Source organism: Antechinus flavipes, chromosome 4 (assembly GCF_016432865.1).
Source record: "Antechinus flavipes isolate AdamAnt ecotype Samford, QLD, Australia chromosome 4, AdamAnt_v2, whole genome shotgun sequence".
Taxonomy (NCBI): domain Eukaryota; kingdom Metazoa; phylum Chordata; class Mammalia; order Dasyuromorphia; family Dasyuridae; genus Antechinus; species Antechinus flavipes.
Window position 1 is genome coordinate 47,129,625 of NC_067401.1, and position 27,101 is coordinate 47,156,725.

General features: G+C 36.1%; 1 protein-coding gene and 1 non-coding gene across 3 annotated transcripts in view; both read right to left on the minus strand.

The window, feature by feature from the left end:
* Positions 1 to 4,630: 4,630 nt before the first annotated feature.
* MAB21L3 (mab-21 like 3) overlaps positions 4,631 to 27,101 on the minus strand; it is a 34,607-nt gene continuing 12,136 nt past the window's right edge. For both annotated transcript variants that reach the window (XM_051992932.1, XM_051992933.1), the window contains exons 5-9: positions 23,172 to 23,312; positions 15,495 to 15,786; positions 7,614 to 7,795; positions 6,374 to 6,568; positions 4,631 to 5,432 (exon numbers count right to left, since the gene is read on the minus strand). In XM_051992932.1, the coding sequence (XP_051848892.1) occupies positions 5,202 to 5,432; positions 6,374 to 6,568; positions 7,614 to 7,795; positions 15,495 to 15,786; positions 23,172 to 23,312 (1,041 nt within the window). In that variant the 3' untranslated portion in view covers positions 4,631 to 5,201. The remainder of the gene's footprint in view (positions 5,433 to 6,373; positions 6,569 to 7,613; positions 7,796 to 15,494; positions 15,787 to 23,171; positions 23,313 to 27,101) is intronic.
* LOC127563578 (U6 spliceosomal RNA) lies at positions 23,544 to 23,648 on the minus strand. The gene has a single exon (XR_007954025.1). It is a non-coding gene; the product is annotated as a U6 spliceosomal RNA (small nuclear RNA).

Genomic DNA, 27,101 nt, shown 5'->3' on the forward strand with positions numbered 1-27,101 from the left:
TCCTTCCTTCCCTTCTTTCTTTCTCTCTCTTTTTTCCTTCTTTACTTCCTTCAGGGTAATTCTTCCTTTCCTTCTCTCTTTCTCTTTTTTTCCCCTTCTTTCCTTCCTTCAAGGCAATTGGAGTTAAGTGACTTACCCACAGTCACAAAGCTATTGACTGCCTGAAGTTAGATTTGAAAAAGTTGAAGTTAGGTCCTTTTGACTTCCTACTATATCACAAAGCTGCCTGTAAGAACTTTCTTTACCAATCCAATATGATACCTCCTATATGACTTCTATTGTTCTTAAGTCATGTTCTATCCTTCATGACCCTGAGGTTTTCTTGGTGAAGATACTGGAGTGGTTTGCCATTTCCTTCTTTAGTTCTATGTAGGAGTTAGGTAAATTGCTCAGAATCACACAGCTAGTAAGTATTTGAGATCAAACTAGTATGCCTTCCAGTCTTTCTGAATCCAGGCTCAGTGCTCTAATCACCATGCTATCTGATTGCCCTCTCTATGACTTAGAGCTTTAGAAGTTTGCCTAATGTATTAAAATTCACCCAAGCTCAGGTAGCCAGTATGTGACTTGAACCCAGGGCTTTGTGGTTTTAAGACCAGTTTTCTATCCATTAGGTCAGGATAAAATCAAATCCACTTTTTATTTTCTCTGTTCAGGTGGCCAAATATGCCATTCTATTGGTGCACATTTCCTGCTAATCTGCAAGCCACCACCAGCTGTGGAATCTTAGTGCGACTGCCTTATTTCCTTGTTTTATGTTTATTTGGGCCCACATCTTTGTAATATAAGCATAGGTGTAACCACGACTGTCCAGGAAGAACCCTAATGGTACATTGTGAGGGGCTTTCTTACTTATCTTGGGTTTAAATCCCACTTATTACATGCTTCTATGATGTAAACAAGTTACTTCCTTTCTCTGGATTTTGGTTTTCTCATTTATATGATGATTTGTATGATTTATATAACAATTTATAGTAAATTCATTGAATTTATATAATACATAATTTAATATGGAATATATTTATAATAATTTCCATAATGAAATGACCTCTAATGTACTTCCAATCCTATGCTGAAGTCATTATATAATATCTTAGGGACCAGTATTGTGGAAAAAAGCTTCTTTTCCCTTTCACCTGTTTCTCCCTATCCTCCATATTAAGGCGATCCATTTACTCTTGGGTTTTGTTACTCTTTAGTTCTGATATTAATTTTTGACCATATTTCACTAGCAAAAAGGGAAAAAAATGAGAGGTGATCATTGCATGATTGATTAAATCATAGCCCTTGGCTATGAGTCATTCTACAGACAACCAGGGCATGGTATTTTGGCCAAATCATAGGGCAATGAATGCCTTCTCTCCCTCTACTCCCCTTCCTCCTCCCCTCCCCACCAACTGCATAGGTAGGACAATAGAAATAGAAGCTTTATTTTATTTAAAAGACTGGACAAAAGCTGCTGTCCAAAAGAGTGAGTGCTGATTTAATTTATAGGTACTTTGTTCCCTCCTTATAGTTTTTACTGTCAAGGCTCACTAGAAACACCTTATGGCACTGGGCTAATTGCACCTATTACTCCTATAGGGGAATTCTCTAGTCTAGCCACTGCTCCCTAGGGCTTTCACAGATGCCCAATGCCTACAGGACAAAGTCCAAGTTCTTTAGCTTATTCATAGTTTGGCCCCAACTTAAGCCTTCAGTTTTATCCTATGTTACTCTCTTAAAAGAGTCCTCTACTCTAATCAAATTAATTCACACCTATATTCTGAATACATATTTTGTTTTTCCATTTCCAAATCTTTGTTCATGTTTACCACCTTTTCAGAGTGCCCTCTCTTTCCTCTATGACACAATTCTACCCATCCTTCCCAATTTAGAACAAATTCTTCCAATTCAAAGACTTCCATGATTTCTATCATTGTAAATGATATCACCTTTTTTAACCCCTGTTAGAACTCACTATATATTGCCTTTCAGTTATATTTTCATGTGTATAAATTTTATTTCCAGAACTAGATTATAAGTTCCTTGCCATCAAGGTCCATTTTATATTTTTTGGTAGCTCCTTGAATGTTTACCAATTTATCAGCTACAAAATAGGCACTCATTGAATATTTTGTTAGTTGTAGTTCTAAGAGGAAACACATCCTAGAATAGAGAGGCATGGTGGGGAGAGGGAGTCAGGGCATGATAGTATTTTCCAAATGTTTAAGATTTGTAAATTTTCCCATTAGGATTTTCACCTGGAAAAAGGATTGGGCTTATTGTAATGGATTAAAGATGAAATAACTAAGGAAATAATATGAGTTAATGAGCATATCTATTTATTAAGTAAGACATGCCAATTACACAGCTTGGCACTGGACTTCAAATATAGGGGAGACATATTTTTAGGTATTAAAATAGGCTATAAACCACGATACAAGATTAGGTTATTTTGTATCTAATTGGAAGAAAAATTAAGAACTTTTCAAGTTGGAAGAGAGAGAGTAAATAGGTATAATTCCCTGAAATCTGAAAAAGAGATCCAAAAATCTGTATTTTATCAAAGTAACATGAAAACAATAACTGATTGACCAATATGGAGCTAGTTTTCCAAATAAGACATGGGTTGTTTGACATGTATATTGTGAAAAACAAAACTTCTCAACTTAGTCTTTGGATCTATTGAGTTTCTGATCAGCACAACCAGATTCTTGGTTAAGGATCACTCAACAACTTCCCAACCATTCAAGACTAGGTTCAAACAATGCACTAAAGTTTTCTCACAATACCCATAATCTTATAAAGTTTTCTCGCAAAATAAAAATTGGACTAGACCTATAATTGAATAGAAAGAGAGCTGAGCTAGAAACAGAATTGAGTCTCAAGATGGAGCTAGTGTGGTTCACTGAATTTGCAACTGTTCTCATTTAGCTTGCTCCCAGTGGGTAAAAGTAGAAACATTGGGTGAATATTTCAAGTAGATTTCCACTTAATGTAGGGGGAAAGCTTCTTCACAGTTAATGGGGCCAAAAACTAGAATGGATTGCTCAGTAGTAGTAAATTCCTTTGAATTAAATGGATGCTGAATGATTCATTGATATTGGAAATAGGATTTATGGTCGGGGAAGAGGTTGGATATCATTGCTTTTGGTTAAAAATTGGGGGGATTCCAAATCAGTTCCAATTGATCTGTAATGAACAGAACTAGCTACACCCAGGGAAAGAACATTGGTAAATGATGGACCACAACATAACATTTCCACTCTTTCTGTTATTGTTTGCCTGCATTTTTGTTTTTTCTTAGGTTATTTTTATCTTCTTTCTAAATCCGATCTTTCTTGTACAACAAGATAACTGTATAAATATATATATACACATATTGTATTTTTTTTTTTTTTTAAATTTTATTTTACTTAAAGAAACACAATAAAAACAGAAAAACAGAAAAGAAATACAAAACAAAATGAAACAAATCAAAAAAGAACATTGTCATGTGCTCAGCAGAACAGGAGGATTCAAAATATATAACAATATCAGTTCAATAAAGTATACACACACACACACACACACACACACACACATTAGTAGAAGAAATTATATTAATTGTACCATCATTTCAGTAGGAAGGACTCCTAAATCTCAATCTCCAGCCATGGCATCTCAGTCAGCCTCTAGAGCTTAATAAGTTGTGATAAAGAATTGGAAATTAAAATATTAAAAATTGAACTCAACCCTTTCCCCCAAACAAGTAGCTCTCTCTCTCATTTTATTGCCAATGGAATTATCTTTTTCCCCCCATTTAAGTTATTCAAATTTCTCATCATGATATGATTTGAACTGTATTGTCATGTATTTAACCTATACTTTAACATATTTAACATGTATGGGACTACCTGCCATCTTGGGGAAGGGGGTGGAGGGAAGGAGGGAAAAGTTGAAACAGAAGTTTTTGCAAGGGTCAATGTTGAAAAATTACCTATGAATATGTTTTGTACATAAAAAAGCTTTAATTAAAAAAAATTTGAGGATTCTAGTTCAATCATTATAGCCTTAGGATGCTTGTTTTCCTATTGATTCTCATGAAATTTAAAATCAGTTTATTTGAGCCCTCAGCCAAGTTTTCAGTCAATCAGTAAACATTTACAACTGAGTACATTGGATCATAGAATCATAAGTCTAAACCTATGAAGGTCTAGACCTGTAAGGGTTTGAGAAGCTATCTATTCCAAGATCTGAAATTTATCCCAAAGTCCCTGGAGGCTAAATGAGAAAGATTGAATATGTGTTAAATGACTTTCCCAAAGCCCCATGTGTGATTTGAACCTCAATCTTTCAAATCTAACCAGCGTTCTTTGCCTTTGGAGAAGGCAATTTCTGGCTCTCAATTTTGGTGGAACACTGGGTCCTAGTAGAAGATGATGTCTGTGTGTGCAGTATATGAAATCAGAAGTTATATCATCCATGTATCACATCAGAGGGAAGGGGCATGAGTAATAGTAATCAGTGCTCACACCCACCCATGCCATTCATTTTTTATTGACCTACCTTCAGACCATCAATGTAATTCTCTGCCTCTGGAAAAAAGCTAGAGTAAGGTACCCATGTAAAACAGAGTAATTAGTAAAGAGACAACCATTGAAAATAGTTAGCTATTAAACCTATTCTTTTAATCAATGATATAGGTAAGCTCTCCATCCTAGATGTGGATGTCAGCTCCTAATAACACTTTGTGTTGATCAAGCACCTTTCACCTGAAAGGGCATTACAGTAGCCTCACAAGACCTTGGTGAAGCAGGCATTAATACTCCCATTTTACAAATGGAAAAAAATGGTATGTCCCTGGTCAGTGATACGGGAGTACACCAGATCGTGATGATCACTTCCAATCCTAGGAGTTCCAGTCTCCCCTTCTCGAATATTCAGTAAGGAGTCTGATCAGAGGCAAATAAACATGGAACTATCAATGGTTCACAATCTGTGGCTTGGACAGGGCTCAGCTCCCAAGTGAGGTAGTTTAAAAATGAAATATTTGGACCAAACCACATAGGGTACAGATGGGACATTGATTGAAATGCTCTTGGTTCATGTTTCCTCTATCCTGTCACAACCATGGCAAATGGTCAGAGTTCCAACTTCCAAAACATGGTGGTCATCAAAGAAGTCAGGCAAGGTCAAGGGGGACTGCCTCTGGAAGCATTGGAGATGATTTCTGGTGCTCAGTCTTGAAGCCCTGGGTTCTTTAGGTAAAGACCAAGCTTTTGGGCCACATAATCCAAGTCATTTATGCTGGTATACTGAAACATGTTGGTTCCTTTGATGAAAAAGTGTTTCAGGTAATGCTGGTTCACACACTTGTACAGCTTACGGACCAGGCGCATGAAGCTTTTTTTGAAGACACGCCAGTCTTTGCTACGTGGATACTTTTCACAAGTCCAAAACAGTATAGTCTGTAGAAAGAAGAGATCAAATACACTTATTAATTGTTGAACTAAAGATATCATAACTGAATGTGAGTTGCAATTGTATGACTTATTCTCAGTAAATGTTTGATTTGGATACCTATTTTATGCACCTATATACCCAGGGCCATGTAAAAGTTTCTTGAATGATATATTGGATTTCTTCCTGTCTTGGGTAGTGGGGAGGGAAGGAAAAAGGCATAAAAACTTGGAACACAAGGTTTTGTAATAGTGAATGTTGAAAACCATCTTTGCATGTATTTGGAAAAATAAAAGACTATTAAAAAAAACAAAAAATTTTGAGCAAAAAAGGAGTCACAAATGGAAAAACTTTATGAAGCTCTGTTCTCTGACTCATTCATATATGTGCCAGGTAAAATTTGAATCAGGTTCTTTCTGGCTCTCCATTATGGCACATTTTCTTCCTCATCATAACCAGGTAAATAGTTGAAGAGAGCTAACACATCTTCCTTAATTCTTTTCTTTTCTAGGCCCCAAATCTCTATTGCAGTTCTTCTATGGAAGCCATGTCTCTCTTTTTTGAATTCATTACTCTACCATAGGTCTGTGTAATTCTTACAGTTTCACAGATTTAGAGCCAATCTAGAAAAGACTCTGAAAGACCTTCCAGTTCTACCATCTTTATTTTCTTGATTTAAAAAACTTACTTGGTTAGAGAAGTGAACCAGCTAGGAAATATCTGAGACATCTTTGAACCTATGTTTTCTTGGGTCCAAGAACATTTTATTTATCATATACCAAACTGTTAACTTAAATGGTGATAGGTCTTCATAGGGACAAATCGGAAGATTCTTCTTCAAGAGAGGGATCATTGAATCTTAGTTAAACAAACCCAACTCATTTGATGGATAGAAAAGTGCTTCCACATTCCCTTTGACTTCTCCAAAACCCTTGTCTGACACACATACCTGAAGATGGTGGGCTGTGACGACAGGTTTGCTGCCAGGACACCAAACATCCTCTTTCATTTGTCTCAGGACTTGGTAACACATCTTTCGGCAGCCGCCATCTTCGTCTATCCCCTCCATCAGCACATATTCAGCTCGTTCAAAACCCAATTGCCAATGGTAACTGGAGCGAGCCATCAGGTTAAACCCAAATGACTGCGGGGTGAGAGAAATAGGAAAAATGCAGTCAACTGATTGAAAAATCCATGTCTAGGATAGTAAGGAAGTCTCAGGATAGGAAAGGAAAACTAAAAGGGAATTTCTCAGTTTGTCTAATCAAAGCTTCTTAAACTGTGGGCTCAAACCCTGTAATTGAATGTGGGAGTCACAAAATTATGTATTACCAATAAAGGTTTAATTTATATACCTACTTTATATATCTATATACCTAGGGTCGAATAAAAATTTCTTCGGTGAAAAGGAGTCTTTCATGAAAAAACTAAGAAATCCTAATTCTAAGAGATTTAAGTGTAAGGAATATGAATCTCAGGGCATATTACTGTATATTGAAGGACTAAGAATAGAAATTGTAATTCCATTGAAAATGGAAACTCTCAGATAAGGAAATTTCCTTTAAGAATGCATATGGAGATACATCCTCTACAATTTATAATCTGAGATAGTTACCTGGGGCACTGAGATTTACTAAGTGATTTTTATGCAACATCATACCTCAGATCTGTGTCAGAGGAAAGACACGAACTCGTTTTCTGCCTTTGTGGTTAGTTCTCTAATCATTATGTCACTGACTCTCCTATATTAAAGGAACTCCCAGAATTGTCCCTTCCTGGCAGGAAAGATAATGGGAGGGAGCTGAGCTTCACAAGTCAGCTTTTTCCTCTGAATCATCCAGTCCTGTGGCATTTCATCTTCACATGGTGAAATCAGAACTCAGTCCTTCAGGCAATAAATTAATCTTTTACTATTAAAACTCTAGTGAGTTCTGTAGAGCCCTTCCCACTTTAGCCCTTGATACTTTTCACTTGGGATAGTTATTTTAACTTTCAGTCCTAAATTCTCTTCCTCCCTCCATTACTTTCTCCACCCTTAAGGAAGGTCAAGAACTATGATATCCATTATTCATATGAAGTTATGCAAAACATTTTCCCACATTAGCCATGCTGTGGGGAGGAAACAAAAATGAAGTGGGGGAAAAAAAAGTGTTTCAATTTGCACTCAGGAGTTCATAAATCCCTGATACCTTAACACACTGAACTTTCTCCCGAGAGGGCCAGCGAGACAGACATCGGGGCCACCGAGCTTTCTCACACCACCGGTTGAGGATCTCCACCACTGGAATCAGCTCTACCTCCACCTGAAATTCTGATGTCTCCACAGCCAATCGTACAATGGGGCCAACACCTTCTATTACTTTGACTTCATCTGTTGGGAAATCCCAGAGCAATTTGTTAAGAACGAGAAAATCTTGCTTAAGGCCAGATACCAGAGAGAGAAGAAACTGGCACCAATATTCCTGACAATAGTTGTAGCAATTTTTATGTATTAGCAATAGGGAAGGGCATTTAGGGGTGAGACATAAATGACAAGAGAAATTCAGAAGCCAGGTAAATATTGCCTTTAATATTACCCAAAGGGCTTTACTGTGTACAAGCTTTTAGAGCAGTGATTCTTAATTTGGAAGTCATGAACTTGTTTTGTAATTTTTTAAAATATATTTTGCTAACTGTATTTCAACATAATTGATTCCTGTTGCAATCCTATACCTTCTTTTTTATGCATTTAAAAACTTTATCCTGTGAATAACAGAGAATAGCAAAACAAAACAAAAACAAGGAAGCAAAGAAAAGCTGGCTAGCTTTGAAAACAATATATAGTACTTAATACATAGATTTTCTTGAAATGGACATTTATTGTTTTATGTTAAAAAAAAACTTATGTTCTGCTTGGTATATGGAATTTTTTTTTCTTTTTTTCATTTTGTATTTAAGTTTATAATAAAAAAATACTAAAAACCCACATTATTCTGGGAGGGGATTTAGAGATTTCACCAGACCACCAAAGGGTTCCATGACATAAAAAAAAAAAAAAAAGCTTAAGAATCTTTGCTTAATAGATACTTTGTAGTAATTGAAAGTGCTGCATTTCAAGGAAGTGGAGTCATCTGTAAAATGGGGATAATAGCATCTACCTCTAAGGGTTGATTAAATGAAATCACTTATATAAAATATTTTGCAAACATTAAAGCACTAAAAAAATTGCTAACTAGCTATTAAATAACTTGAGAACCCATCACTGCCAGTCTACATCCTCATGGCCACCCTATGGAAACTGCAACAACAGGGAGATGTTTTCTTGCTTTAGCAATGTAAATTTCTCCTTCTTTGGAATAGGAGAAGGCTCAAGAAGGGATTGATATGAATGCTTCATCCTTCACTTCCTTCCCAGGGAGGTCATATATAGGGCATTAGGAGGATGAAATGTCTTTTAGAATGGAGCCAGTTCTCTGAAGCTTTGGCCCTCCCATTGGAATTTAGTTCTATCCTGGACCATATTAGGATTTTAAAAATAATTATTACAGCATCTATGTAGCATCTCTATCACATTTGCAATCATTGCCTTTTTTTTTTATCCTGATTATAGCAATGTAAAATCCACATGATATGGTAAAAGGAAAGGAAGAATGACTACAAAAAATTACTGTCTCATTTTCTAGGTAAGGAAAGAGGCAAAGCAATCATGATTATATTTAGATCTAGAAGTGACTCAAAGGCCATAGAGTTAAATCCCCTAATTTTATATAAGAGCAAAGTAAGATCAGGAGATATGAAGAAGCTTGTCCAAGGTCACATAAATAGTAAATATTAAATGATAAAGCAGAGAAATTCAAATCTAGGTAATTTGACTCCAAATCTTTCCAGACATTCCAATTCTTCATCTGCCATCTTTGCTCAGGCTATTTCCTACATCTGGAATATTCCTTCCTCATTCCTACTTTTTAGAATCTGTAGTATTCTTCAATGCTCAAATCAAGCATCACCTCATACATGAAGCCCTTCTTGCTCATCCCCACATCATAGTGCCTTCCTCCTCCAAGTATAATTGCCTTGTATATTTTTATAAACTTCTTTATGTATCTGTTATCTCTCCTGATAGAATATGATAAGGCCCTTTAGGATCATCATATTTGATATCCTCAGCAACCAGTACAGTGGCTAGCACATCAAGTCAATTTTGCTATGCTTTGGTGATACAAAGGACAAAACAAAACAAAAAATAACCCTCCCCCCTCAAAAAAAAAAAAAAAAAAAAAAAAAACCCAGAACCAAAACCAAATAAAAAACAAGGAACTTAAGAGTCTAATGGGGATTCAGCATGCTAACAGCTATGTACAAACAAACAATAGTTGAGCAATAGTGGAAATAATAGAGGGAAAGAACTCACATTAAAGGGGGATCAGGAAAGATTTCTTTAAGATGAGGTTTTAACTGAAACTTGAAGGACACCGAGAAGCCAGGAAGTGTTAATGAGGAGCTAGAGCATTCCAGGCACCGAAGATAAAATTCATGGAGTCAGGAAGAGAAACAAGGAGGCCATTGTTAATGGACTGCAGCAAAGGAATAAAAAGACTGGAAAGGTAGGAAGAGGTCAAATCATGAAGGGCTTAAAAAGCCAATGAAGATTTTATACTTCACCAGAGAAGATAATAAGGATTCTTTAGAGTTGCCTGAATGGGAGTGGGATATAGTGGAGAGGCAATTTGATTTTTGCTTTAGGCAGAGCAAGACTGCTAAGTGGAATTACAGGTGCTTAATAAATATTTGTGGGTTGATGGATTTTCACCATGCCAAAATAAATGATTCTGATAATTAAATTGATTCCAAACTCCTAAATCCTACTTTGTTCTCTCCTGCTTTTAAAGATATAATACACTCTGTCTTCTTCACATAAAAGATTACCTTTTCTTGAATCAGTGTCTATCACTTCATCTTCCATGGAAAAGTCAAAATGACAAATTTGACAAATATTAACATAATATTCATATAATATAATCACACCTACGTACATTAGAAAGGCAGCCTGATGTGGTAGGTAAAGTAGGTGATTTTCTGAGAAGCTCTGGATGAATCTTACCTTGCTTTGACTATGGAGGTTCACTCTATTTTTGCCACAAATTCTTTACTGCAGAGTGACCTGGGAGAACTGGGTTGGACATAACAGCATTTGGCCATTTAACAAAGACTGGGGGATTGCTATTGATTTTTTAAGGGGTGGAGGGTTGGGGGAGTAGTTCTCATTTTGGAATCTTGTAACCTTGATCATCTCTCCCTCAAATTAGAGGTCTGTAATTGACTTTCATTTAATCATTATTTGCTAGTTTTGTTTCATCTCCCTGTCAAGCCCCAAACCAATTCAATTCAAAAGCAAATACTAATTAAATGACTTTTAGATGCCAGCCACTGTTAGATACTGGATATGTAAAGTCGAAAAGCCAGTTCCAGAATTCAAAGAGCTTTAATTTCTACTGGGACAGAGTTTACATTCTCTAAACTAAGATATAATGCAAAGTAATTTGAGAAGAGAGCACTAGCACCTAGTGGGACCAGGGAAGGTATCACCAAAAAAAGAATTAGCCTCTTGTAAAAAGTATCAACTGAGAATGAATTTAGAAAGATAAGAGTTTTCAAAGGAAGAAATGAGGGGGGACAAAAAGGATCACAAGTCTAAAATTAGAATAGTTAACAGAGACTTTCTGATTGTATATATACAACTGATATTTCGAAAGGTTTATAACTATCTATTTTGCTCATTGGCTTCATTTTACAGAGGAAGAAACTGAGCTCCAGATTGGCTTGCCCAAAATCACAGAAGTAGTAATTATCAAAGGCAGGATTTGAATCCAGAGTTTTCTGAACATCAAACCAGTGCTTTCCTCCTTGTACCAGAGAGCTCACTACAGAAGTAGGGAATCACATATAAAATACAGGAGGAATGTGGAAGATGGGATATTAAAATGGGGAAAGACTTAATAGCCCAATTTAGCTGTGACAGAGTTGGGTAATGGTAGTAATAGGAAGGATGTCTGGAAAGCTGGAGAGGAGACAGTGGATCTTAAACAACATGTTAAATAGTTTGTACTTAGAAGTAATGGGGAACAAAGTTTCTTGAACAAGGTGCGGACATGAGACACATATGTCCTGGGAAGATTACTTTGGCATCTTTATGGAATGGATTAAAAAGGGAAGAGAGAGACTATTGTAGTAGTCTAGATAGAGGGAAGGAAAATTCTTTAATTATTATGATGGAATGTGAGTGGCAAAAAGAGGGCGGACCTAAGAAATGTTATAGAGGTAGAATACACATGACTTGATTGAATAATTGTTGGATATCACAAGGGGGAGAATTAATCAAGGATGACTCCTACACTATAAACTCAAGTGACTAAAATAAGTGTGGTTACATAATAGAAAATCCAGGTCATCTCTTCTCCAGACCAAGCATCCTCAGCTACTTCAACAGTTCCTCACAGAGCATGGTTTTGGGTAGCTTTAAGGGACTGGGTAGATAATATGATGAGTACTTTTGGACATATTGAGTTTGAGATATTCATCATTTTTTAATTTGAGACTATAATTTAATAGAGAGCACTAGACAGAAACTTAGGAGTCTACATTGAGAATTATTAAATCCAGTAAAGATGATAACATTAAGGGAGGAAATAGAGAAAGAGAAGAGGATAGGGCCCAGGATAGAACCCTCGGGAATATCCACATTAAGGAGAAGGAGAGTGGACACGACCCACCAAGTACATATATTTTTTACAAGCTATATCTATAGAATTTTTTCTAAGAAGGGTTAAAAACAATAATAGCTAGTCTTACTTCTCACATTTCAAAATTCTATCACAAGCACATGTCTTAAAATTCCTTTAAAACTTACAAAGCACTTTTCTCACAGTAAACCTATAAGGTAGGTTTTTCAAGTATTATCAGCCTCAGATTACAAAGACTTGTTGATGTAGAGATATGAAATGCTTTGTGGATCAAGTAGCTAGCAATAGTTAGAGTTGGGAATTGAACAAGGAGTTGAGTCCTAATCCTGTACCCTTTTTAACCCAGGTAAGCTGATTAATTAACTCCCTTCTAAACTCTTTTTTCAATGAATGATCACTCACAACTCAAGTCTTCTTCTCTTGGTAAGTTTCATCTAAATAATTTTAAGCCAAGTTCTAGTGGGGATAATAGGACTTTTGTTCTTTGTTAAAGAATCATGAACTATCAGGTTGGAAGGAGGACTTGAAGAATGATAAACCAATATTCATGAAAACTTTCATTTGAATATCTGATATTTCTGTGGGAGAGCAGCTAAGTGCTCTTTTGGATAGAGTGAAAGGTTTAAAGTCAGAAGTTCATCTTTCTAAGTTCAAATCTGGCCTCAGACACTTACTAATATATATCCCTGTTTGCTTCAATTTTCTCATCTGAAAAATAAGCTAAAGAAGGAAATGGCAAAGCACTCCAAAAACAAAACAAAAACCAAAACAAAACTCTAACCCCCAAACCAAATGAACACAACTAAAAAACAACATTTCTATGAGAATCTTTGAACATCTAAAGCTCTAGGAGCTTAATTCAGGTGTCTATAATAAAGCAAATAATTTTTGAGGATTGAATAACTAAAAAATCAAAGTGCTAGTGACTTGCCTCTTCACATAAGGTCAAAGCATCTTAGATATGGAAGGTAATTTGGAGATCCAACCTCTGGTTGAATACTTCTGGTGATGGGGGACTTACTCACTATAATGGTTATTACAGTTTTTAACAGCTCTAATTATTAGGAGTTCTTCTTTATAAAAACATAAATCTACATCCTTATAACTTTCTACCCACTGGTTCTGCATTCTGAAGCCCTGAAAAACATGCCTAATCTATCTTACCCATAGAATGCTTCACATATCTGAAAGCATTTCTCCTTCATTACCCTCAAGTCCAGGGCATCATCCCTTGCTCCATTGTTCCTCATAAGACATAGTTTTGAATCTCCTCAATCATTCCATCTTGTTATAGCTCTTTTTGAAATGTGGTTCTCCAGTCTAACCTATTCACTCACTCATCTCAGAAAGTTTTGTCTTTTAATAGATTAGTCCTTATCTTTCTATAAGTAAGATAAGGGACTAAAACTGCAAGACAATAGAAATACCTATGGCCTAAAAGGGATTGTATAAATAGGAAACATTCCTTTATCAATTTAGGCAGTAAAAAGGATATTCATTATCCTTATCACATAATTAACTAGATATGAATAGCACTTAAGACTAAATTATTGACTGATATCTAACAATTTTGATTTATTTTAAAAGCCCTGGCAAGATTTACTATTTTATTATATATATATATCACAAACATACACACATATATACACACATACAAATTTATATGTATGTGTGTATGTATGTATATATGAGGCTTCTGAGTTTTCATTATTATCCACGACACTGTAGAATAATGGCACCAGATTTGGAGTCAGAAGAGATTTTCATCCTATTGAAAATTACAACTTATTTGGACCTCAGTTCATCTATAAAATAAGTTTAAAGCACTAAGCTCATCCATTCATCTGTGGAATCTTTGAAACTCCCAGTCTTGAGTTTCAGTGACTAAATGGGGGAAAAAATTCCATTTAGTCCATTGTATCTACCTGGACCACATCCATGTTTCATTTTCAAATCTCATCCAGCCATCTCTCCCTAGACTGCACTGCCATATATCTCCACTTGTACATACCCCATGTCCATTCACTTTCCACCTTTTGTTTGGAGCATAGTAATCAATCCACAGAATCCTTCCTTCCAAGAAAGGACTGGTCAACTGATGACCCTTTAGAACAACTCTCCATATCTCTGTGATCACTAACTTTAGAGGCAGAGAGGAACCAGATTCAAAGCCGGATTCTATTACTACTTGTTTGAGCTTGGACTATAAATCTTTCCTGGATGCTTTCTCACTTGCTCTTGAAGTTCCTTAAAGAGCTGATATATATTAGAAGCTGCAAATTTTATTTGGGCTGTGGCAATTCTTTGTACCACACCTACTGAATAGGCTGAATCAGATATTATATTTATGTCGCCTGGGTAATAAGTGAGAGCTAGCATGATCGCATATAATTCGTTCTGCTGAGTGGACTGAAAAGGAGTTCTGACTACTCTTTTTACGGTTAATCATGAGAGTATACAGCACAAATATTTTGTTTGGCTGCGTCTGTAAAAATAGTTGGTCCTTCAAGAGGAACCTTAAAAACCTTCTCCTCAAAAATCCATTGCCAATTATGCAGTAGTCTGGTTATCTTTAATGGAGATCCATGTGCAAAATTTGGAGCCATGGCCAATAAAATTTGCCACTCTGGGATGGTTTCACAGCATACATTAATTTGTGCATTTGTATAGAAGGTGTATATCTTGTCAGGTCTTGTCCCAGATAATTGTACTGCTCGCTTAATGGCCTTTAATAGAATTCTAGCCACAAGCACTGGGTAGAAGGCTTTGTTCTGGTTGTGCTGGGAAGTTCACCCACTCTATCACACTGTCTCCTTGATGAAGGACTGCTGTGGGTGCTTCTTTCGTAGCAAAAACTGATATTTCCAAGGGTTTTTGAGTTACTCTCTCAACTACATTGGATAAAGCCAGTTCAACTTCTCTCTTTTGTATAATATTATTTGCAAAGTACTTTATATTTATTGTCTTATTTGAGCCTCACAACACTCCTATGAGATTCTTGCTATTATTTTTCCCATTCTATAAGTGAGGAAACTAGAACTGAGAGTAGTTAAGTGACTTTCTCAGAATCACTCAGATCATAAGGAGAGATCTAAAGTCAGTCTTTCTGACTCAAAGTGTGGCTCTTTGTCCACTTTGCACCATTACCCCCTCTTGTTCATTGAACTTAATTAACTCATTGACTTGTTAAACTTGTTTAAAAAAAAAAAAAACTCTTAGTCTCTATTTCCTCATCAATAAAATGAATAGATTGCATTATTTCTAAATTTCTTCTAAAGTTATTTGAATTTCCAAAATCTCTAATTCCAAAATCAAATTTCATGAATTTCTTTTGTATGCTCCTAGACTCACTAGTGAGATTGCAGGTTTTAACTGATTCTTCTACGTGTTTCAGGAACACTTCAGCAACCTTAGCTGGAATGATGTCTCCTTCCATAGTTACATCTGTTTCATGCCACTGTCTCAGAGTCTTCAAAAACTGATCTATCTCCAGCCATTGGTACATTTCTTCAGGATCCCGAATTGGAGAGAAGAGCTTAGATCCACTCACAGAATAATACCGCCAATGTCGAGTCTGGCTCTTTTTATACCCAAGCAATCCTTTAATTGGGACTGTGATGACAAACTGGGTGGGTGCCAAAACCTAGGCAAAGTCAGAGAGAAAAAGAGGAAAGACAATTAAGAAACAGGAAACTTGGTGTTTTTTTGTAATAATAATAATAATAATAGCTAACATTTACATAGTGCTGTTTGGTTTACAAAGTGCTTTACAAATATTATCTTGTTATATTCTTCCAACCACTCTGGGAGGAAAGGAAATATATTATTATCCCCCTTTTACAGATGTAGAAACTGAGTCTGATGGAGTTAGTGACTTGCTAAGGTTTACATTGTCAGGAAGCATCCAAGGTGGGAGCTCTTTCCTGACTCTAGGACCACCTTTCTGTGCACTATGCCACTTAGCTGCTTAACAGACTTAATCATGTATATGTGGTATCCCCTTAATAAGCTCCTGGAAGGTAGAAATGGGAGTTATCACTACCATGTTTGTAAGTCTTGTGCCTAGTACAGTGTCTAGCAAATAACAAGTGCTTAATAAATATTTGTTGAATTTACTTGAACTGGATTCACTGGCCTCAAATGGAAAAGAACTTTTCTAGTAAACAAATAGCAAGAAAGAAGCAAATAACATCGTGGTTAAATCAATCAATTTAAAAGAAATTTGGTTTATTGCTTTCCAATGCAGATTCAGAATTTCTCCTTCTGGTGTCAGATAGTAGTGTTTGTACCACTCTGATGCACTTAATGCATTATTTTGAATTATGATAGCTTAAGGATTCCTCTAGACTATAAATGTCCGGAAGGCAGTATTTTATCATTTATTTTTGCATTGTTCTCAGGACCCGGCACACTGCTCTGCTTAATAAATGCTGATTTGAGTTGGCGTGTATTAGGAAGATTGACCTGAATGTTTTGAGACAAGAAGGACTAACAATGAAAATGGGCTCTCATCCTTTACTTTTCTCCCAAGGTTTAGATTAGACCTGTCTTGCAACACAGTTTGACAAGAGTCAAAGGGAGAACAATAGTCACAGGATACACATTTTAAACTTTTTATAAGAAATATAACATTGAGCTTCAATACAATGTAACCTTTTTACTTTAGTATTAATTCATTTCAACGCATACTATTTTCTAAAAGAGGAAATATGACAGCTGTTCAGATCAGAAATCAGAAAGACTAGGTTCAAAGTTCAAGAACTTATGCACATTTACACATTTTGACTATTTGACCAAAGGAATTTTAGTGCCCAATGAATCTATCCATCCATCCATCCATGCATGCATCCATCCATCCATCCATCCATCTAGCCATCCATCTATCTATCCATCCATCTACCTATCTACCTATCTATCTGTTTATTCATTCATTCATTTACTTATTCATTCATTTATTTATTTTTGCTGAGGCTGCTGGGGTTAAGTGACTTGCCCAGAATCACACAGCTAGGAAATGTTAAGTGTCTGAGGCCAGATTTGAACTCAGTCTTTTTAACTTCAGGGCTGGTTTCTATCCACTGCACCACCCCAATGAATTTATAAGTCATAAAGTGATAACCTTAAAGAAGTAGTATATAGAGCACTGGACTTGGGAGTCAGGAAAAACTTGGTTCACATATTATTTCAAATATTTAGTAGCTATATAATTCTGGGCATATCACAGGGCTTCAGTTTTTTAATGTGCAAAAAGAAGGGATTGGACTGAAGAAACTATTGATAAGAAGAATGTTTCCATAGATATAAAATATTTATCTTGGTACTTTTTGTGATAATAAAGAATTGGAAACAAAGTAGATGCCCATTAATGGGGAATGGTCAGACTAATTGTAGTACATGAATATAATGTAGTATTACTGTACTAAAAGAAATTACAGAGAAGCAGGGAAAGATCTGTATAAAATGATTTAGAGTGAAGTAAGCAGAGCCAAGAAAACAAGACACTGTAACTACAGTGATGTCAATGGAAAGACATCAAAAAATCAAACATGAATAGAACAAAGTTATAATGATCAAGCAAGAATTGAATGAACAGATAAAAGAAGATACCCTATTCACCCCGACCTGCTGCTTCCTGGAGATGGGAAGTCCATAGGTGTTAAAAATTGCACATATTTTTGGACCTTTTCACTGAATTTAGCAGTGGTACTGATTTTTTTTTCCATCTAAAAACTAAAGCTTGTTAAATAGGATGGCTCTTTAGGAGAAAGAGAGGGAAGGATATTTGGGGTGACTGTGGTGACATAAAAACATTACAAGACATCAATAAAAACATTTTAAAAGGAGTAGTAGTAAACTTAATGGGTTCTAAGGCCTCTTCCAGATCAAAATTTGTGTTCCCATTATCCTTTTATTAGTACAACAGTTTCTTCTCTACATTGATAGAGAAGTGTGGTCACAAGGAGCTCCATCCAGAAAAAAAGTTTCATAATACCTTCCCTCTTTAAATCTGAATTGATTCTATACTTATTCATTCTCTTTCACTTTTCTTCATGTGATTGAAGAAGAGGAAAAGGAAGAGGAGGAAGAAGAAGAAGAAGAGAAAAAAGAGGAAGAAGAAGAAGAGGAGGAGGACGAAGAGAAGGTAGAGGAGGAAGAAAAGGAAGAAAAGGAAAAGGAGGAGGAAAAGGAGGAGGAAGAGGAGGAGGAGGAGGAGCAGGAAAAGAAAAAGAAACTACTTAAATACCCAGGAAAAAAATTGCCCTTTCAAAAAATCTCTTATATCCTGGGCCAACAGGCAATGGGCAGGCAAGTAAAATCCCGAAATGCAGTGTGAGAGTTTAATGGAACCTATCATTCCAACTCAGACCATTGGCACTTTGGCTGTCCTCCTCATCCTTCTCTCATCTAAGCTTGGACTCTGCCCCTGGGACACCTACCATAATGGGAAGTACAGTATAGGACAATATGAGACATCTAGCCAAGGTGCATGCCTTGAGAAAACAAGCCCAACAAGAAAAGAGTCCAACACAAGTCCCCAAAGGAATCCCTATTATAATATACTCAATAAGAAAAATTCTTTCTTTGATTGAAGACCTCTAGGGAGGGATCCACTATCTCCCATGACAACCCTTACAGTTCTAGCAAGTGACATGAGCCAGAATAGTGAGCCATTGGCATTTAAATATCAATTTTATACACATGTGTGTATGTATATATATATATATTATATATAATATATATATATATGTATATATATATTATATATATGCATGTATATATAGATATATATCTGTGAGAACAGAAAAGAACTCTTCTTAAATATATATATAGTCAGATATATATGAATATATAGTCAGAATATATGTAGGATGTAGACTTTGAAAAACATTTGGAATGGAATACTCAAAAAAAGTTATAAGAATATCAATCTCCTTTTTAATATACAGTGATAATAGATCAGCTCTTTTTTTTTTTTCTTTTTTGAGACAATCAAGGTTAAGTAGATTGCTCAAGGTCACAGAGTTAGGTAAGTGTCTGAGGTCACATTTGAAGCTAGATTTTCTTGTCTCCAGGGCTGTTGCCCTATCTACTGTGATACCCTGCTTTTTCTTTTCTTTTCTTTTTTTCCCCCTTAAACTAGCACTGATTCCAGGACATGTAGAAGTGCCTGATCCTTAGAGGAACAGAAAGAAAAAAAAAATTAGTCCTAGGGACAATGACCTTTGTATTTTGAGATTATTCTAAATTTAATGAGGAAAAAAAATTCTATCAACCCGAAGTACTCATAATTTCCCATGAAAAATATTTGAGTAGCTTAAATGGTAGAATGTCTAAGGGAATGGTAGAATAGTTTAAACAAAAGAATAAGTTGATTGTCAGAATAAGTAGTGACCAAAAGGAACAATAGGCTAATGCTCAGATAGATGGAAGCCAAGTTTAAATGTATGTTTCAGATCGAGGTGACCCAATATTTAGTTTTGTTTGTTTATTTTCTTAACTATTGGGTCATCTGGCTCTGAAACCAGGAAGTCCCAATCATGGTATTTCATTTAGCTTTGAATGGGAAATCAAGAGGACCTGTCTCTCTAAGTTTTACATGCTAGATAGAGCATAGATGTTCATGAGGTACTTGAATTGATTGAAATCTAAGATGAAATAAGATAATTTTGTATAGCCAATTGCCATTCATTGATCAGGATAGGGTCTAGACCTATTATTATACTGATACCAGAGTGATTATAAACTTAATGTGTAGAACATTAGAGTACCCCATTTCCCTCTCTAGGCCTTTTGCCTTAGGCTTAGTTAGCTTCAGAATATTTAGAGATTTACATATTAATTTTGGAAGCACTGATAATTGCTCATTTCATACTGTAGACTTCAACTATCTTTTCTCCTTTTTTTTCTTCTCATTTCTTAATAAGCAAACCCTAAAACTGTTGCTATTCCCATTCCTCAGTAACATCACCAAAGGAGAGGACTAGTCTCTGACCACACACACACATACCAAAAAAGCTCTGATAAAGTAGGAGACTCTCAGTCTACAGAGCTCCATCTCTGATGGGCTCCCTCCATGCAAAGGGCTCTGCAGAGGTGAGATGCTCTCTCTACTGAATTCCATTTAAAATGTGCCCCTACATAACAAAACAAAGCAAGATTTTCCACAAGAGTTTTCTGGTAGAGATAAAATAAAAGAACTGGGAATAAAGGTTCTTGCTCACACTCCACCCCTAAGATGTCTAAGTTTTCCATCCACTCTGCTGCTAATTGTATCCATAGTGCTCAAGTAAAAATATGTTTACTAAATGCTTTTTCATCTTTCCATTTCTGACCTAACCCAATAAACTCCATGATGTTAGGGAAATTCTGTGTTTTACAGATATATATATATAGATAAAGATACATAAGCATATCTTTATCTATATATATCTGTAAAACATCACGTACTTGTGGTTTTATATTATATATATATATACACACACATATATATCTATATCTATCTATCTCTATATAAAAACCACAAGTATATAATGTATACCAAATATTTGATTTTAATAAACACAGGGTAAAGAAGATGTATTCATCATTCTTTACATCCTAAACTCTTTCAGCAATCACTTATTAAGTTTATATCTCTGTGGCAGCCAGTAGAGATACAAAATCCAAAAGAAAACCATTTCTGTTGGCAAGGAGCTAAGCTGGAGAGATGACATGTACATATAGAGTTAACAATAAAGCAAATATAAGGAAATCTGGGGGAAGGCGATATCAGCAGCTAGCAGCATCAGAGAAGCCCTCATTTTAGCAGATGTTACTTAAGCCGAGACTTGAAGGACACAAGAGGCTTTAAAATGATAGAGAAGGGGAAGTGAATTCCAGATATGGGGAATAGATAATGCTGAAATATCGTGTATATAGAATAGCAAAGAGGATGGTATCTTCGGATTGCAGAGTATTTGAAGGGGAAATAATGTATAATAAGGCAAGAAAAGTTGGGACCAGATTGTGAAGGGTCCTGTGTGCCAAAGAGAGGAATTTTTAGGAAGTCATTTAATTCAATAAATACAAACATGTTGAAATTTGTTTTTGAAATCCTTACATTTTATAGTTAACTTATATCAGATTGCTGCTGTCTTAGGGAGGGGGGAGGTAAGAAAGGGAGGGAAAAAATTTTGGAACACAAAGTCTTACAAAAATGAATGTTGAAAACTATTTTTATATGTATTTGAAAAAAATAAAATACTATTGAAAAGGAAAAAAAAAAAAAAGAAATCCTTACCTTCCTTCTATCTACACTTTCTTGAAGAATACCCAAATCTCAAAGGCCAGTGGATATAACAATACCCCTCCTTTATTCCCAACAATTAGTTACTCAACTTTACCATGAAGACCTCTACCATCCATTACCTCCCGATACTGTTCATTTCCCTATTGGAAAGTTCTGACTGTTAGAAAGCTTTTCGTTATAGAAAACCAAAATTTGACCCTTTGTAACTTACACTCATTGGTCCAAGTTCTCCCCACTTCTGAGTCAAATACATTAAATCTAATTCTTCTTTCGCGTGATCTTCCTTCCAATACTCGAAGACAGTTTTCATGTTTTTGTTTTTTTCCCCCCTATCTCCCCACCCCTCTTCTTTTCTCCTGGCTAAGTATATAACTAGTGCCTTTCATTGACCATGATGTGAAAATTTCCCTTTCTCTTTCAGCTAATGTTATTTCTCCAGGTCATTTCGCAGATGAGGAAATAGAGACAAATGGGCTTACGTGACTTGTCGAGAGTCACAGAGTCATTGAGTGTTTGAAGCCTGATTTGAACTCAGGAAAGAGGAATCTTCCTAACTCCAGACTTGGCACTCTACCTACTTTGCTATCTAGCTTCCCCAAAATAATTGAAATATTAAATGACTTGCCCAAGGTCACAGAGCTAGTATCTGAGGCCAGATACAGCTCTATCTAAGCTTCAAGATAATACTGAAAATAATCATGAGAGAGATAGCACTAGAATTGAGGGGAATTAGGAAAGACTTCCTGTTCAGTGATGGGATTTTCAACTAAAAATCCAGAGAAGCCAAGGGGTAGAGATCAAGAGGGAGAGTGGGTTCCAGGCTTGAGAAAATATCTGGAGCTGAGAGTTAGAATGTCTTATTTAGAGAATAGTCAGGAGGGCAAAGTCATCAGATCAAAAGAATATATGGCTGAAAGTAAGGTTTAAGAAGACTGGAAAGGTAAGGAGTAGGGATCACATTAGGAAGGGTTTTAATCATTAAACATTTTTTTTTTATATTTGATTCTGAGATGATAGAAAGCCACTAGACTAGAAAGGGATCCCCAAGATCCTCTAGTCTAGCTAGATACAATGAGGTCCCTTTAGGCCAGGAGTAGAGAACCTTTTTTTTTTTTTCCTGTCAAGAGCCATGTGAATTTTTATGATATCATTCATGGGCCAAACAAAATTATCGACTTAACAAAACTCAAACAGTGGGAGGTTGTTGTATCTAGCTTTCAGCTCATCATCACCTATAGTTGCCTTAGCAAATGATTTGGTGGACCTTGTTCCCTACCCCTGTTATGGGCCATATTACTGATTCAGACAAATTAACGTAATCTGTGTTATAGGTACGTATCTATAACATAAAATAGTATTTTGTGTTATAGGTACGTATCTATAACATAAAATAGTATTTTTATTTATTTTGTTCAACATTATATTCTAATCTCATTTGGAGAGCTTGGGACTTTTGCCAGTCACATGCCAACCTGGATATTTAACACCTCTGCAATACAGTACAGTAATTCTCTCTACTATATTATCCTAAAGGTATCATCTAGAATTTGCAGAAACTCCTTCGGGTGACAAAGTCCTAGGCTCTGATTCTTGGGATTTTTCCTCCCCATATGTTGGTGTATTTCCCTGAAATTTTTATCCATTTCTGCCTGTTCTGCACTCCAGGACCAAGCAAAATTATTTCAATTATAAAGTTTCTGGAATAGACATTAAATCTAAAACAAGTCACCATCTCTTACCCTTATGTTCTCATTGTGATAGAGTGATCTAGGAACAGCTTGGAATCTGATATCTCTGTAGCTGATTTCTTTGGTTAACTGATGGACGATCTCCTGCACTTCTTCCACAAGTTTGGAGAGCAGACGTTGTCTGGGTTCCACCTATGTTGGAAAGACAGGCAAAAACTGTTTTTGATGACTTAAGATCAACTCTCTCATCATTCCAAAATTTCTAATCTGAATCCTCCCACAAGGGAAAAATATTATTCCTAAATACCTGCCCTAGAGAGGCTCGCAGGAGTGAAAATCATTGATTCTGGCGAATCTTTTTGTCCCTATTATAAATAATGAGAGTAGTAATATATTATACTGATTAATTTTACTATATAATATATTACTATGGAATGCTTCATGAATTTTCATGTCATCCTTGCACAGGGGTCACACTAATTTTCTCTGTAGTGTTCCAGTTTGTACTGGATTATTGTACTGCCAATTGTCCTGATCTGGATCTGGCCACTAGACCCAGATGGTTCAGGAAGAAAAAGTGAAACTGATGATTTTGCACACACACAGCTTTTCCTCCCTCAAATCCAATTCACTTGCATGTCATAGCATCACATCCTCTTCGAGAATGAAGGACAAAAGAACAATATGATGTATTATATTACATAATAGTGTGTATTAGTATTATAATAAACTCATTTGATTGTCACAATAACCCTGAGTGGCAAATGCCATTATTATTCCCATTTTCAGGAGAGAAAACTGAGGTATGTGGCAGGTAGGTGGTGCAGTGGATAGAGCATCAGTCAGGAGGATGAGAGAGAGACAGAGAGAGAGAGAGAGAGAGAGACAGATAGAGACACAGAGAGAAAGAGAGAGACAGAGAGAAAGAATCACAGAGAGACAGAGGGAGAGAGAGAGACAGAGGGAGAGAGACAGAGAGACAAAGAGAGAGAAAGAGACATACAGAGAAAGACAGAGACAAAGAGAGATAGAGAGACAGAGACACACACACACACAGAAGGACAGAGAGAGTCAGAGAGAAAGAGACAGAGAGAAGGAGACAGAGAGACACAGAGAGATAGAGAGAAACACACAGAGAGAGACAGAGAGAGAGAAAGAGACACACACACACACAGAACGACAGAGAGAGAGAGAGAGAGAGAGAGAGAGAGAGAGAGAGAGAGAGAGAGAGAGAACGACAGAGAGAGAAGAGATCTGGGAGTCATTTGCAGAGAGATGATAATGGCAGATAACTGATGAAGTCTTCAGTCAGAGAATGGAGAAAAGTGTCCAGTACCAAACCTTGGAATGAACTCAGGGAGTGGAATATAAACAATATTCCAACAAAGGAGGAGGTGAGCAGCCAAATAGAAGGATAACCAAAAGTGATATCGCAAAAACCCAGAATTAGACATTATCCAGGAGTAGAGGGAGAATCACAGCGTCAAATGTCAAAGAGAAGTCAAGAAGGAAGAGAACTGAGATAGTGGGAGTAGTCTGAGAGCTTGGGGAAACTTGAGAGGGGCAGAGAGATCAGAGCAGTCAGATTGGGGATTTGGAAAGGTGGGAAGACACTGAGAATTGAAGGGAATAAAGGTCATAATGAGAACAAAGAATATTATTAGGAGGAATTGAGGCCTGACAGGAAAAATGAGGGGAAAACCATTGAGTAAAAATAACAGATTACAAGCTTTTAAAAGTATAAACTAAGAGATAAGATTAAGAAGATAGGGAGATAGGCACCCAGATAAATTTTGGCTCCTCTTCCAGAATGAATGCAAAGGTCATGAGGTGTTCCCTTAGACCATTTACCATGGGCCAAGGGTCCTAAAATTCCTGTTCCTTCTCTGGTAAAGATGTGAGGAGGATGACAAAACTCCAACTACTCCAACCCTTACAAGAAAAAACAAGAGACTGAGAGAGGTAAAATGACTTTTCTGAATGTTAGATAGAAAGAATCGTGGAGCAGGACTAGAACTCATGTCTGACTCCCATGCTCTTTCCACTAAACAGAATCACACGACGTGGAGGCAAAGTCTTAATGGGTATTTTTGTTCAATTGACATGGAAGATTTATTCCATTAGGGCAGCAGTGGGGTAGGGGAAAGACTGCCAGGTTTAGGACTGGTTTGTATTTTGTGGTGATAAAAATACATCTACACAGGTAAATAGTGTGAATATATACATGTTATATATATAAACATATATAATATATATACACACATATATTTGTTTTGTGTATGTTGTTATTTAGTTATTTCAGTTGTAAATAACTCTTTGTGAACCCATTTGGGGTTTTCTTGGCAAAAATACTGGAGTGGTTTGCCTTTTCTTCTCCAGCACACTTTACAAACAGAGGCAAAAAGGGTTAAGTGACTTGTCCAGGGTCATGATAGCTAGTAAGTGCTGAGGCTACCTTTGAATTCAGGAAGAGTTTATCTGATCCCAAGTCCAAAGCTCTATCTATCTATTATACCACCTAGCTGCCTCATTATATATATAGAGAGATATATGGGCATGTATATATAATTTCCCTTCCAGAAAAGGGAAATTTTTTGTCCCTTCCCCGTCTAAATGGAGATCCTTTTGCGCTCTCTTAGACTTCCGTTCCAGCTCCAAATCTATGATTCTATGTTCCCTATATTTCTTCACCTGTATTTCATAGGTCTGGTTTTGTATTTTACCCATGTAGTCCAAACCCCCTCAAAATGAGGGGTTGGAAGGTAGTAGTCCTTTGAAATGCTCATATTCCATGAGTCTATACTCTGTTTAAGTCAAATTATGAATATTTCAGGGTTGAAAAAGACAAACAGAAGTTAAGCGTGATATGAGAAGGTGGGGTGTGATGCGCTCCACAGCTGAGGTATGATTTGTTCTGAGGGAGCCAGATCATGTAGAGTTTTGTCCAAACAAGAAAGAGCTTCCACAAGTAGAAACCTGCCAGCCAGCTGGCCCCCACAACCTCAGCCTTGCTTTGCAAAATACAAAGATATCACGTTCTCTCTTCCCTCAAGCCATGTCAGCATATCTACCCCATAATAAAGTATTCAAAAAACAAACAAAAAAAACCCCTGTCTAATCAGATAAGAAAGCAGGAATCCCACTTGGACTTTGGAGCCTTTACAAGCCAGTAGAGCTCTAGGGAGATGATTTTTCTCATTCTGTGTTCACTAAGTTAATTAATAAAAAAAGACTTGCTTCTCTTTAACAAGCTGCATAGATTCTGCAGAGATTAAAAAAAAGAACTAAATATATTTCTTTAGAGAGGCAATAGCATTGATTGTAGAAAGCAATAGGAGAAAGGCTAAATATCTTATATCCAAGGAGCGTAACTATACAGAATTATGAAGGAACTATTTGTTATTTCAATACTTTACATGTAAATATTTAACAAAACCATAACAAAGATAAGTTTTTAAAGATCTTATGTGGGGCAGCTTGATAATGCAGTGGATAGAATACTAACCCTGGAGTCAGGAAGAGCTCCAATATGAGTTCGCATATTTAACATTTCCTAGCTATATGACCCTAGGCAAGTCACTTAACTCCAATTGTTTTACAAAAGAAAAATATTTCACTTAGGGCAGCTAGATGATGCAGCAGATAGAGCACTGACACCTAAATTCAAATATGACCTCAGATATGTAATACTTTCTAGCTGTGTGATCCTGGGCAAGTCACTTAATTCCAATTACCTTACCCATCCCCCAAATTAAATAATTTTAATGATCTCATATGACAAATTATATATTTATATTTTATATTGCAATTATATAATTATTAATAGTTTTTTTTAATTAAAAAATAATTGAAAAGCAAATTTAAATTTAAAATATTTTTAATTGCAAGATTCTAAAAATATGATATTATCAGTCAGAGCCACTTATAAAAATACATCAGCCAAAGGATCTATGAAACAGAAGGGAATAAGCCTAGAAGGAT